General features: G+C 32.9%; 2 protein-coding genes across 9 annotated transcripts in view; both read right to left on the reverse strand.

The window, feature by feature from the left end:
- Positions 1 to 3,811, reverse strand: part of TEK (TEK receptor tyrosine kinase) — a 113,843-nt gene extending 110,032 nt beyond the window's left edge. For 2 of the 4 annotated variants that reach the window (XM_072959282.1, XM_072959281.1), the window contains exons 1-3: positions 3,112 to 3,811; positions 2,491 to 2,584; positions 2,206 to 2,277 (exon numbers count right to left, since the gene is read on the reverse strand). The gene's annotated coding sequence lies outside the window, so the exon portion shown is untranslated. Of the gene's footprint in view, positions 1 to 2,205; positions 2,278 to 2,490; positions 2,604 to 3,111 lie in introns of all 4 variants that reach the window. The other 2 variants (XM_072959283.1, XM_072959284.1) reach the window with 2 other exon arrangements.
- A 143-nt stretch (positions 3,812 to 3,954) lies between these two features.
- The window catches only part of IFT74 (intraflagellar transport 74), a 110,792-nt gene continuing 99,878 nt past the window's right edge, over positions 3,955 to 14,868 (reverse strand). For all 5 annotated transcript variants that reach the window (XM_072959288.1, XM_031677033.2, XM_006214478.4 and 2 more), the window contains 4 exons: positions 10,663 to 10,826; positions 9,997 to 10,122; positions 6,440 to 6,500; positions 3,955 to 5,148 (listed from right to left, as the gene is read on the reverse strand). In XM_072959288.1, the coding sequence (XP_072815389.1) occupies positions 5,030 to 5,148; positions 6,440 to 6,500; positions 9,997 to 10,122; positions 10,663 to 10,826 (470 nt within the window). In that variant the 3' untranslated portion in view covers positions 3,955 to 5,029. The remainder of the gene's footprint in view (positions 5,149 to 6,439; positions 6,501 to 9,996; positions 10,123 to 10,662; positions 10,827 to 14,868) is intronic.

Genomic DNA, 14,868 nt, shown 5'->3' on the forward strand with positions numbered 1-14,868 from the left:
AGTAGTGTGCATTGATATAGACTTTTTGATATACTATTTTTTGATGAGGGAAGTTGGGGCATTTGAGGAGAAAGTAGAAAAAGTCTCCCCTATACTGATTTTTTTTTCCCAAAGAAGGTCTCAGTTTAAAGGCTTTCTTAGAAAAACTCTATAATTCAAAGCTTTTCAACTCAGGCAATTAAAGTTTACTATTTAGGTACATGGATATATGAAGAAATTATTGATAATGGCATCACATAAAATATTTATACCATAGAATATAGGCTGCAAAATAATTCTGAATACCGAAGTTATTTAATGTAAGCACAATTCACAAACCTGCTGATATTTTCAGTTACTTAAGTTATAGAAAAATCTGGCCTCAGTAAAAAGATACTGGATCACAGAAACTTTAAATATGTATTTTATGGAGTCCTTTTATTGTTTTTTTGGTGCTGATGGGGGCACCTTAGAGATAACACAGTGGTGAGTTGTTTTGTAAGAAGCAGCTTGCTTCTTTCAATTAGCTGTCTCGTAGGGTCTCTTATGGATATCTTTTATGGTCTAACTGGCTATCTCAAGTGCACCACAGAAAAAGGAAACAAGGCAATTGGATTTTCACAGCTTCATCAGACCCCCTTCTCTGACTTTGACTACTTCTGGTAGGAAAAGGAACTGAGCCAAGGAACAAGGCTACAGGCCCCCAGGAGGGTAGGGCCACTTGGCAGTAAATATTCACTTAGCCCTCTGATAACCACCATAAGCAAGAGACAGAGTTTATGTGGCATTATAAAGGCAAGAGCTCTGGTACACTGCAGGAATTTAGGCTTCATCCATCCATCTACTGTTTGGCACTTTTGTTATTTCCTCCCAAGGGATGCTTGCCTTTCTCTGTAGGCTACATGGGAAGTTAGAGAAGCTGGAAAAGTAATTTTCTTTTCCTCTCCTTCTTAACCATTTCCCCTAATCCTGACACCCAAGGTCCCTGCTTTGTCCTTGGCTGGGGGGGATGGGGTGGTGCTGGTTAACCTCTAAGGCAGCTCTCCTCGACTCCAGTAAACTAAGGGAAAATTCATTTTAACAAGAAGCTAATTAAAGATTGAGAAAGGCTTTTTAAAATGAACTATAGTTTACGTTGATTAAAAAAATTCAGGTTGAGTGTATGGACTGTATCAAATATTTTCATCTTCATGTCAGTCTGGACTCCCTCTAATAGGGTGAGTTTATCTGTTAAAAGTGACAACACAGAAATGAGATAATATTTCAGTTTGGCTAGTAGTACTTCTTTCTTGACCCTATGTCAAATACAATTCTTACTGATTAAGTTTGCTTTTCTTCCGTGGTGTTATCAAGGTAAGAATACTTTTATTAAAAGATTTTGAAATAAAACAGAAGTTAATTTTGAAAATCTCATTTTAGTTTTTATATTTCTCTTGTGAAAGGCTTATCAAGTGTGTCTAAGCCTCTTTTAGGTAGGAGACCACTTGAATTCTGACTCATGCTTTCTTCAAACTCTCTTCTACACTGGACTCCAGTGGGTGTTATTTTCCCTACTATGACACAGCTTCTCCTTACGTGTAATCACTCTGACTTGGAGAAGAATAAAATGACCAAGCAGAACAGCTTTGATTACCAACTAGGTTATTTCCATACAGGTTATTCCTGCGCCTCTTAAGGTTATACAGTCAGGTTTTAGAGCAGCAATTCACTACAATGTTATGAGAGAAGATACTGAAGCAGCAAAGTGTAATCTATTATCTTCTAAAAAATAAGCAATAAGTTTTAAGCTTTTGTTATTAAAAAGTTATAATGAATATTGTTTTAAAATAGAGTTTTAAGAAATCACATTTGTTTAATTTTTTAGTATGAAAACACATCCTATATTTTCTTAATTAAAACACAAGCAAGTTTCTAGTTGTAAAGGAGGCAGTTTGGTTTACTTTAAAAAACTAAAACAAATGAGGTAGTGCTACTGTCCACCTGGATGATGTTAGAGATGGTGAGAGTGCAGGAAAAGAAGCACTCTTGCACACTAGTAATCATGCCACCTTTCTGTGAGCCATTTGAGTCAAAACCAGTGGACTCCACATACTCTTTGACCCAATCCCATGAGTTTAAGCAATATTATTTCATTTTATAGGTGCAGAAACTGAAATTCAGAAACTAAGTAACTTCCCAAGGTCATATGACAAGTTAGTAGTGGAGCTGTGATTCAAATTCAGTTACCTAATTCAAAGCTCATACTTAGCTCCACCTCACAAACGTCAATAACACGAGGTTTGTTTCCACGAAGTCTTCCTATAGTAGAATAATATGCAACAAATTAACATGTTGTACGGAATATATAATGACATGAACAAATGTTTGCAAAATATAAATAGCAAAGTAACTTTAAGAACAGTTTGATCTTAATTTTATTAAAATACATAAATACATTAAAAAACAGATATGTGTGATAAGATACACAGATGCACATCTAAAGACTTACGTGATCACAAGGAATTTACTTACCTCATTTTGTTTATCTGTCTTTCCTAAATTTTCTACCTTTGTATTAAAAATTGTCTTTTTAAAGATGTTCAATCTCAGTTATCAAACTGTGAATCTGCAATTTAAAGATACACCTGCTTTTATTTAAAAAGCTACATGAAAATGAAAGATACATTAATTTTAAAATAGGTTAACACAATTTTCTAGTAGTATCTTGATTTCTTCTTACTTTAAGTCTAAACATTCTAATTTCTCAAGGTCGTTTATGCTGGAATCATTCAGCTAAAGGAAAGAACTGTAGAGAAATTGGGCAGGGGGACCACAAAAACCCCTGGCGTTTCTATTAACCGGTTTTTATCTATAGTGTGAACAGCATTACCCCATGCTCTAATTCTTACCCTGCCTGAATTTTATACTTTAATGTGAAGCCAGAATATGGTTCAAATTAGGGACTTTCCAGTTAGTGAAAAAGTATCAAGAACTCTTGTTTATTTATTGATAAAGATAAGGATGGAAAAAACAAAGACGTGCTAACTTTCCCATGTTGTTCTTCGTTAGTAAAACTACTCAGCATGTTTGTTCAGTCTGCAGCTTCTTTCCATATGACTTACAAGGTGTTATTTTCACAGGAATGGAACTCACTGAGCAATATAACTGACTGAGGAAGAGCCGGTTCATGCAGATAGTAGCCTCCAGGTCTATCCTAGCAGAGAGAATATTCTTGTTGGATTTGTTGAAAATCTCTGAAAGGAAGGAAGAGGAATTAGTAAGAATTTCCCTCCGATAACACATGTTCTAGTTTAAAGAAATTCTGCTCAATTATGTTCCCCGAATATCATATACACGTAATTTAGAACAGAAGTTGGACACCTTGTATTTTAAAAGAAAATTTCAATTTTTTTTCTGTCAAACTTCATACTGTTATAATGCAAAGACATTTGTTTAATGGATAGGCAAATTTCTTCCTACCTTCTTTCTGGGTAAACATTGGTTCATTTCTAGCTCAATGTTTATGGAGCTGTCTTAAATATCATATAGCCTTTCTATAAGTTAAAGTACTAACTGTATATAGGACTTTATTTGAATTTTTACTGGATTTTTAAGTATTATACGTACATCACATATAATTTTGAGAAAGTATCAGAAAGTCTGAGGAAGACTGAAAGACCCGCAGTCCCAATACTAAGGAAAAAACTCTATCATTAATAGTATATACTCTTCTTGAACTTATTGCACATTAGCATATTAAGGGTTCTGAGCAGTCAGGAAGAAAGAAAACAATTTACCTGCGTTTCAAATGTTTCTCAAATTTCTTTGACCATGAATCTTTTGATGATATGATACCTATTAATAACCCGAGGAACAGATCTGAGGAACACATTTTATGAATGCCACCTTAATGAATGTATTACTCCCCAGGATCCTCAGAGTTAATCAAACTCAACGTTCACCCCTCGACTAAACTCACACAGAACTAAAGCTGGATAATTCAGACATAAATATTTATTTTAATAAAGCAACAAGCATGGGTACTTTTATCGTACTTATTTGTATCTCAATAAAGCCTTTTTAAAAAGAAACTAATATGCTTGTGTTTCAGGAATACTGAGCAGTAGAATAACTTGATGAACATGATGAGATAGGAGCAAAACAAGGATGGCTTTAAAGAATATTTTATGCTGGCCAAGCTGACCTATACTTGCCCAAAAGAGAGGATACACCTTTAGTTACCAAATGTCTCCCAGATTCATGTGACAAAATTCTACCTCTTCTACCTTTTCCTTTCGGATGTTGTGGCAATGCTTATAAATTAATCTACTGAAGTCTTACAGTACAAAAGAGTGAATGCATACTCCAGGGTGGAAATGAACAGCAGCAGACATAGTCCAAAGAGCCCACCCTAAGTGCAGCATTTCTTTTAAACTTCATGTTTTTCCTAGCATATACATATGAGGAAGTATTTTAAAAACACAAAATTAAAAGGTTTTCATTCCAAATCTTTAGAAATAACTGATACACAAAAAATGTGTTGTATATTTATCTGTGACTTTATATGCCTTGAAACACATTCAATATACCTAGGTGAGAAGTAAAGCTCAAAACTAAACATCTCTCTTCTATTCCTACGATCTTTTTCTAGAAGCAAAAACCTGGCAAGTTCGATATAAGTGCTAAATCAGAATCACACTCGATGCATGCCTCCTAGAGTTGACACATGAAAAAATGATTTCATTTGCTGCCATAGATGGATTATACCAACTAAATGAACAACAATGGCCATTTTTAGTTTGTCTATCTTCTGGTTCTTTGAGCCATTTAAAACACAAGACACAAAACAAATACTGATATAAAAGGAGATAATACTTTTCTATATGTGAACTATTTACTGAACTATCATACTATGTAAAATATCACTCTTCAAAGAGGTCACAAAAAATATAGCATTCAAAAATTTCAGGTAAAACTCTTCAAGGGTAAGCTAATTTTTTTTTTTTTGTCAGCTTGTACAAAGTTTAATAGCAGGAAGATGTTTCTGTAGAGACTTGCAGTTGGTTCACACTCAGTTTCTGCTCATGCTATGTAGAGCATCCACAATGGTTTTATTGTACTCTGCAATCTGCTTGGTCACATTCTTCATAATTAGCTGGTAATCACTCTCTTGACTCTTGGTTGCTATGACTAATTAAAGGGGTTAAGGGACAACACTGTCAATACAAATATTAATCTAATTTTGTGACTCAGAAAGGAGCCAGACTGTACTAGTATTTTTCTTATTGAAAACTGAAGATGGCACAGAAAAAGCACAATTAGAATGTTTTTAAAAATATTGTTAAAATTAAGCATCAACTGAAACTTAAAAGGCCACACAAAATTTGTTTCAAAGACGTTTGTCTACAGCATAAATTTTTTTTTTATAATTAATGTTATTCATCTCAATCTAAATCTGGTCAGAGAACAATTCAATGTTCAGAAGAACTATGTCTCAAAGTCACATATTTTATGGCACACAAAACCAGAGTTCTGGACTTTACTGTGAATAGGAGTCTTCTGGTTTTAAAATAAGTTGCACAACTACCGGGAATAGAGCCCTTGACACATCTCATCTGAAGGTACGCTGGGGTCCATGCTGCCCTGAGCTGATGTTCCGCAGTGTCCTAGAGGAGAAACTACATGAGTCAGTATCTAGCTCTCCAAGCAGAGATATTCTTGAATGGGTCAAAGAAGGGACTAGGAAATAACTTTTGGGGAAATGTTTCTTACAACTCCATGTGTGTTCTCAGCAGCTGCTTCCTCCTATGATCACACAGAAAGATAAGCAAGAAAATGGAACATAAGTACTATCTTGACAGAAATAAGATGGGGACATAGTACTACTATCAATTGGTAGATGAAGCTGAATTGGCTGAAATACAGATGTGTTTGAAAGTCAAATTTCTCATGACACTTCTTGGTTTACTCTCTCCTTTTACTGCCCAGATATCCAAGGTACAGCCTTATAAATAACAACAAATAACTATACGTACACTCATACGTACATACATATACATATATATGGTTACATATAATTTACCCAGCAACTCTATGAGAAAAAAATATTAACTCTGTTTGAGATAATAAAATTGAGGTTTAAAAAATTAAGTAAATTGTCCAAAGTCTATAACCTATAAGTAGTAGAGTCAACATTTAAAATTAGACCTCCTGACTGAAAAACCTGTGCACTTAGTCACTATGCCACACTACAGCTTCGTACAGTCTGCTTTCTATTAGTTACTCTGTTACGCGCACACACACACACACACACACACACCCTATTGTAGAATGGAAACTAAGTCTTATTTATTTCCCACATAGTTTACCCAGTATTTTGTACATTTTAGGTATCTGATATTGAATTGAATTTTATTTGTCTTTAAAGAAATTCCAAGAAAAAAAAATCAGTCGAGTTCATGTGCAGTTTTTTAAAGGATACATTCTTTCATCACAAAATTGTTTTGCTCATGGTGTTGCCACTTCCTCTCCAGATTTGTAAGCTAACAACAGAAAAGAAAAATGTTAACCAGTGCCTATATTCAAAAATTATATACACCTTTAAGAGGATAAGGGAAAAATCCCTCAATTTAAAGTCTTTTCAACTCCTTGCATTTTATTGAGACAAAGCCATGGTAGACAAAAAAGAAATTTAGAAAAGATTAAACAACAATAAATACAATAATAAATACAATGTTAAATTCGACAACAGGTTTACTTCATTTACTTTGATTGGAAAATATTTTAAACGTTTATCATACCAATGAAGATGCCAACTGAAAGATAACTTATGATTTTCCCTTCTTAAAAGCGCTTAAAAAGAAGAATGCAACATGATGGGAATCTCTCCTTGAAATCTGAAGGTCTAATGCTACAAATGTACTGTATATTCTAACACTATAAAAGGTTCAGCTATATAGGAGAAACTTCCTTATTTCCAGGGCTAAATTTCCTGTCTCATTCCACAAGCTGTGATAAGAGCAGAGCTGCAGTGTGAAGATTATAAGAGGGCTGGTAAAAAGCTGGCACTGTTACAATAATTTCTGCATCAACAGGAAGCTAATGTGGATATTATATTGATGGTTGCTTCCTCCAAAGACAATTTTACTGTTATAGAATTAAATTGTTTTTCTGATTTAATTAACCTTGTAACTCTGGGTTATGGTCTTTCTTTTTTAAGATGCACATAGTTTTTTTTCCTAAGCAAAAGACAGTCTGGAAAATGAAGCATTAAAATAATGTTCTCCCTGGACATTTCCAAGAAGTAATAACCATGTAAAAAATCTGATAATTGAAGCAGCATTAATAATATTTCTGTCTACTCTCACATTAAAATATTTTCAGGGTGTTAAGTTCAGTCTTAATGTAGCATCCATCCCATTGTTTCCTCTAAAGAGATAAATCTAGATATTAGGATGAATCCTAACTAATTAATTATGTGAACTGCATGTGCTGTGAGTTAATGCTACTAAATCAGATCTAGCTTCCCCAGATAGAACCTTGAAGTTAAGATGGACTTAAGGAAGCAGTCAGCACTTTTTGACAATAAATCTCTAATAACCTTTCGCAAAGTCAAGTACCAAACTTTTCCTCTTTGTTTTATACAAAGAAGTGGCCTTCTTATAATGCAGCAGATCTCTTAAGTGCTACATGAATAATGCTATAAAAGCAACACTATGTCAGATGGTCAAATTCCTTCTATATTATGTATCTATTTTAGTGACTTGCCTTTAAACCTCCAAGGATGTCATGAAGCACAAATTGGTTTTTTTTTTCTACAACTTATATTAAAAGTCTGTTATGAGTTCTTTATATATTTTGGATATTAACCCCTAATGAGATATATGATTTGCAAATATTTTCTCCCCACTTGCAAGTTGCCTGTACATTTTGATTGTTTCATTTGCTGTGTAGAAACCTTTTAATTTGATGTGGACTCACTTAATTATTTTTGCCTCTGTTGCTTGTGCTTTTGGTGTTATAATAAAAAAATTGTTGCCAAGACTGATGTCAAGAAGCTTTTCCCCTATGTTTTCTTCAAGGAGTTTTACAATTTGTTCTAATATAAATATGTTTAAATGATTTCAAATAAATAACCACTTGAAAAGGTCTATTATGAAAAATTATTTATAAATGTCAAAAGCCAGTCTTTGAGAAAATAACTGCAAAAGATAGAGAGACCAGGATTTGATTTGATCATTTGGGGTTCATAAAAGGCAACAAATAATACAGAGAAGCATTGTAAATTATGGCTTATGCTATAATTACTGTATATTTGGTTAAGAATATGATTAGCATTTATTGTGGGTATAAACAAGGTTGCTATTGACTGGCTCTAAGAAATTGTGTTAGTCAAATGTTTTTCTCTTTAAATCATTTACTCAGTGGAAGAGGAGGACCAATATTCCATAAGAAATATCAACATTTTTTCCTACAAACCATAAGACAATGGTCTCATGAACTTTTTCTTAGGTGTCTTCTCCAGCATCCATCCCCACTCTAAACAGACTAGGATAATATTGCTACTTGCAGGTCTATACCTAGGCTTGTATATTATGAAGTAGACAGAGTAACTGAGTAATAAATTTGAATTATGTAAATTAGTGACTTCTAAGCTTAGTAGTTGTGGCAAACTCTGATGCAAGTCCATCTCTTTCAAGAAGAGTATCAGGTATATCTTTTTGTCAAATGGTACATCCACACAATGAAATAGCTGATATCATAAAAATATCACCAAAAAGAGGTTGAAAACATTTAAGTAAGAAAATAAATGCTTAAAGATTGCATGCATACAATGATTTCATCTGTAAAAGCAGTATCATTAATAAGGGTGTATAACTGCAAAGGAAAAAAAGTTAAAAGGATATTATACCAAAATGTTAATGATGGTTGTCTATTATGATCATATTACTATATAAAGAAAAGGAAGAAAAAATTCTATTGCATTTAGCATTAATAAATCATAGTTGCAAATTGCTAACATAGACTAATCAGATGTGAAAATAACCACGTTTTACCAGATCATAAGTACTGATTTTGTATATGACATACATGCTTCATTTAATCCTCCAACAAATACTTATTGAACACCTATTATGTGCCAATGACTAGCATAGTGCTGGGGAGAAAGCGAGTGAGAGAGGCATCGTCTCTGCCCTCAGAAAGAGGTCTCAATCTAGAAGACCTGATACCTGGTTGAGGTAATTATCAGCAGGATGAGTGATACAAAAAGGGGGCTTGTCTGTGTATCCTGTGTAATAATCAGAGATATAAATAAAGAAGTTCAAGAATAGGATTGCTCTTTATAGAATTGTTTGAACAGTTTTAAAATGAGAAATAACCTAAATGTCCAACAATTTGGAATTGGTTCAGTAAATTATGCCATAGTCATATAGTCAAATGTTACACACAACATTAAAAAAATCTACTGACAAGGGGAAGTACTTACGACATATAGTTAATGATGAAAGCAAGTCTCCAAATAATAGGTACAATATGATACAATTTCTGTTATACAAAAATAAATGTGTACTTACATATATGTATAAAGTGAGTGTACATATAACATATACATGTAGACTAGAAATATCTATCTACAAATAGACAGAATTATTCCTTCTGGGTGGTGGGATATTAGTCATTATGGCTCATTTTCATTATTTGTAGCATTCATGTGTTAACAAAGTTTCTGCATTAAAAACACTTTACTTTTGAAATTTTTAAAAGCTATTAGTTACCATAATGGCTGTGCCCAGAACAATGCCTAGCATAGAGTTGGCCTTCATATAGGTTTATAGAAGGCAGGAAAGCAGGAAATTTCTTTCTGACTGGAGATTATAAAGAATCTAGCTATCTTCAAAGCCAGAAAATCTGGAAGGTAAATAAAGCAGGTGAGGTGAAAAAAAAAAATTGATTGCTTTGGGGTAAAAATACACAGTAAGAGAACAGGACAGATAGCCTAAAAATACAAATGAATTTCAGTCTTTTTTAAATTTTTACCTGAGAATGTGTCTCATTTTCTTGCAACTGTGTTTTCAATGTCTCACATTGTATGTTTAGTTTCTCCATTATTTTTTTAAAGGTATTTCTACGGGTTGATAATACTGTTCTCTCCTGATGCAATTTCTAGATAGATCCAAACAGAAGTAAATAACAGGCTTTAGCAAATATCTAGTAAATCAATATAAATCACATTTGACTTAAATAATTTAAATGATATTCTGATAAAATTCTACTATGGCTATAATTACTCTAAAACTTGTTTGTAAAAATGTCCTATTAACTATAATAAGCTAAATTAGTATTAATTATAACTCACTAGGGCTGCCATATGTGTTCAGACTCCACCAAATTTACATTAATGTAAACGGCAATAAAAAGCCACTGACAAGTCTTAAGTAGTGAAATATCATAATCAAATTTCATTTAACCAAGTATATATTTGTTTAAGTACCCTATCCCTTGCTTTTCAATTTTTATCTTTTGTTTGAAACTGAGATCACTCTAAATTCCTACAATATATGTAAGTGTCTTTATTTTTTCTTAGCTTATATATCAAATAATCAACTGAAAATAATAAATTTTTATAAACTTACACATATTATGAAATTTAATCAAGAAAAAACTATTTGAATCAAAATTTTGTAAGACTCTGTTGTCATATACCTTTTTCTTTTCTTCAGCTGATGATTTTAAAGTTGACAAATCATTATATGTCTCCAGATCAGTTGTCATTTGCTTAATTTTGCTTTTTAGAGAATGTTGTTCCTCAGTCATTTTACTTTCCAGAAGCTCCATTTTCTGTAGATCCAACTGTAGACGCTGACTATCTGAAATGCAGGAAAAGTCAAGGGCATAATTAGTTAAAACTTTATTCCTTTCACAAAAGGAAATGCAATGATTAAAAATCATGTTCTACAAGAGTATATACACAAGAAACATATATTCACTGTAACCAGTGAGACAATACAAAGATGACTTAAAATAAATTATTCATCACCCAGGTAACCAACATAACCTGATGTGTTTTAGTCATATTTGTTTCCATGTTCACATAAACATATAAGAACATCCATAGTTCTTTTTTCTTACTTAATAACATAACATATATTATGAGCAAAGACCTATTATTTTTTAAACACCTTTATTTTTTTAAGCACCATATTTCAAATGTACAATCTGATGAATTTTGATAGATGTGTATACCAATGAAACTACTACCACAATCAATATAGCTCACATTTCCATCACTCTCCAAGAGGTGCAATTTTTGAATTTCCAATTTATCCCTTCCCATCCCCTTTACCCACTGGTAACCATAAGTTTGTTCTCTACGTCTGTAAGTTTGTCTCTGTTTTATAGATAAGTTCATTTGTGTCCGTTTTTAAAAAGATTTCACATATAAGTGATATTGTATGCCATTTTTCTTTCTCTTTTTGGCTTACTTCACTTAGAATGACCATCTCTAGGTCCATCCATGTTGCTGCAAATGGTATTATTTTATTCTTTTTAATGGCTGAGTAGTATTCCATTTTACATCTTTATCCAGTCATCTGTTGATGGACATTTGGGTTGTTTCATGTCTCAGCTATTGTAAATAGTGCTGCTGTGAACACTGGGGTGCATGTGTTTTTTTGAATTATACTTTTCCTTGTGCCCAGGAGTGGGACTGCTGGATCATATGTAAGTCTATTTTTAATTTTTTAAGGAACTTTCATACTGTTCTCCATAGTGGCTACATCAATTTACATTCCCACCAACAGTGTAGGAGAGTTCCTTTTTCTCCTCACCCTCTCCAGCATTTATCATTTAAAGACTTTTTAATGATGGCCATTCTGGCTGGTGTGAGGTAATATCTCACTGTAGTTTTGATTTGCATTTCTATTAACAATTAGTGATGTTGAGCATCTTTCCATCTGCTTGTTGGCCATCTATATGTCTTCTTTGGAGAGATGTCTATCTAGGTCTTCTGCCCATTTTTTTATTAGGTTGCTTGGTTTTCTGATATTAAGGTATATGAGCTGTTTGTATATTTTGGAAATTAGTCCCTTGTCAGTTGCACCATTTGTAAATATTTTCTCCCATTCTGTAGGTTGTCTTTTTGTTTTGTTGATGGATCCTTTAAAACTGTGCAAAATCTTTAAAGACTTATTATTTTTAATAGGGGTATGACATATACACACAGCTATATGGGGAAAAAGGAAGTTATGAAACATTATATATGTGTGAGTAAAACTTCATAATTATATATACAGTTAGTTCTCATTATTTGTGGGAATTATAGTCTGTAAAGTTATTGTAAACACTGAGTCAGCAAACACTGAACTTCTACTTCTAGAGGAAATACAAGATTAGGTTCCTGTGAGCCTCTGGTCACAATATTTTCATGTATATAACCTTTTATGTGTGTTTTTCATTAAATATATCTTATTTAATATATATTATTAATTCCTAAACATTAGACTTAAGGCCAACTTATGCCTGAACAAAACTTACCTAACAGACGTACTTTCTCCATAAGGCACATCACAGCCTTGAACTTAGGAACACTAGCCAATGTTTCAGCCCTATACTTGGGGGTCATTTTAAATAGCAACAAAAAGCACAAAAATGGAGGAAAAAATGGCATTAAATAATATACCACAAAAAAGATACATGTTTATAGCATGAGAACAAAGCAAGAAGGCACAGTGTTGCCTTATTCAGCCATTGCTGGGAACTCAGCATTTAAATTTTTCAAATTTTAATTCAAAATTTTCACCTGCATGTGTCCATAAATGATCATGAAAGTTTTGCAAATACGGATTTGGGGTTACAAATTAATTTTAGTGAGAAAGCAAATTTACAAATACAGAATCCATGAATAATGAGGATGGACTATACATGTGTGCATGTGCACACATGTGTGTGTATGTGTGTCTCATTCTTGTTTTCCAAAGTATTGAGCACCTACTATGTGCCAGGTACTGAGGATATAATAGAAATCAACAGAGACATTGTTTTCACTTAAGGAGTTTTATTCTAGAGGTTAAACTAGGAAATTAAAAAAGCATTACATTAAACTGGATAACTACTATGAAAAGAGTAATGCAAGGTATCATAGAGCATGTGGTACTGGTCAAAAGAGTTCTCTAAAGATATGCCTTTTAACTGACGCTTTAAGGATTAGAAATCAACCAACCAAAGGGAAAAGTGAGTGTTCCAGAGAAGATAATTAACATGTGCAAAGTTTAGAGGTAAGAAAGCATGGTCCCTTTGAGCAAATAACAGAAGTTCAGTATGACTAGAATCCAAAGCTCAGAGTGGGTGGTAAAGTATAGACTTTGGTTGATAATAATGTGTCCATGTTGGTTCATCGATTGTACCAAATATGCCATACTGATGAGGGATGTTGAGGGTAGGGGAGTATATATTTATGGGTTGTGAACTCTATTTCCTGTTCAGTTCTATTGTGAACCTGAAATTGTTCTAAAAGAATAAAATCTAAATCTAAAACAAAAACAAAAAACTACATATACTGCTTTTCCTAGAGAAGGGGCGAAAATGGTTGGTTGGTATAGGGTAAAGTTTATCTTCCTTTAACAGCAGGTCCCCATGAAATGCTAAAAACTTCTCCAAGAGAAGAGACAGGAAGAGGATGCAGACTAGTTCCTTCTGATATGCTATGAAGTTGCAAAGTTTACCAAGCGGTGTGTACATAGTAGCAAAATCTCAGAAGGAACCACTTTGACCTGGGGAAATGTTCCTGAAATATTTTGCCATCAGCGCATTTGTTTATTCCCTGGAGTTTCCTTTCCAAAAATATAAATAAAAACTATTGCTGACAGGTTCCTTGCCTCTTTACTCACGCAGTTTATCAGTGTTTTTAATCATTTTTTTCATTATTGTCCTAAGGAGCCTTTTGTAGATGATTTTTTTCCCAATAACCTCCCTCCCACTGAATTATTTTATATAGCAGATGTATATCTGCTTATATACAGTGACTCTTTGGAGGGCCGCAAACTATTACAGTTAATGTCTGAGATTTTTTTTATCCTTCACCCAAGAAGCAATTTTGCACTCTTGGGAGTCATACTGCCTCACTAAGAAACATAGAGTATACTAAGAAAATTAAGTGAGCTCCAATTATAACTTCAAGAACCAAAAGGGAGGCAATTCACAAAAGGGGAATGTAAAATTCATTACCTCTGAAAGATAAGTAAGAATATTATAAACCTCTTATGGTGATTTCCAGATACAAGAAGTTTCTTAAGGAGGATGATGTTAAGGAAAGAGAGGAAAAATAATTTATTACGCTTGGTTTAAATCAACACTTAAAAATAACTGAGTAAATGAAATTAATTGTAGGTGTCAAAGAATTCAAATCTTAATAAGGGAAATTTTCAGTAAAATCCTTATCATAATAATAAACTGGATTTTTATCTCCATTGCAACCAGTTCTCATTCTTTTCCAATTCTACATCTCTGGAGAAAATATAAACGACCAGTTTTTAAAAAGAAATGTAAACATGAAGTATAGAACTATGAAACGAAAATAAAGTCCTGATTATTGAATTTATTTTCTGGTATTGATATTTACCCTTTAAAAAATGTATGTTTCTCGATATCCATTATGCAAAGATAGTTTAAAGGAGACAAAAAAAAAACTGTTGAATTAATATTGACCTTAGATAAATAAAAAACTTAAAAATACGGTCTAAAACACAGAACAGAAGTTTTCTAGATGGAATAATTAAACATAAAATTCTTCAGCTTACAGAAAAAAGAAAATAAAGATATAAAAAAATCGTGGTTGTATATATACAAAATAATTGAAAGTGGATCTAGAAGAGATATTGCACACTTACGTTAACTGCAGCATGATTAACAAAA

The sequence above is a fragment of the Vicugna pacos genome, chromosome 4, assembly GCF_048564905.1.
Source record: "Vicugna pacos chromosome 4, VicPac4, whole genome shotgun sequence".
Lineage (NCBI taxonomy): Eukaryota > Metazoa > Chordata > Mammalia > Artiodactyla > Camelidae > Vicugna > Vicugna pacos.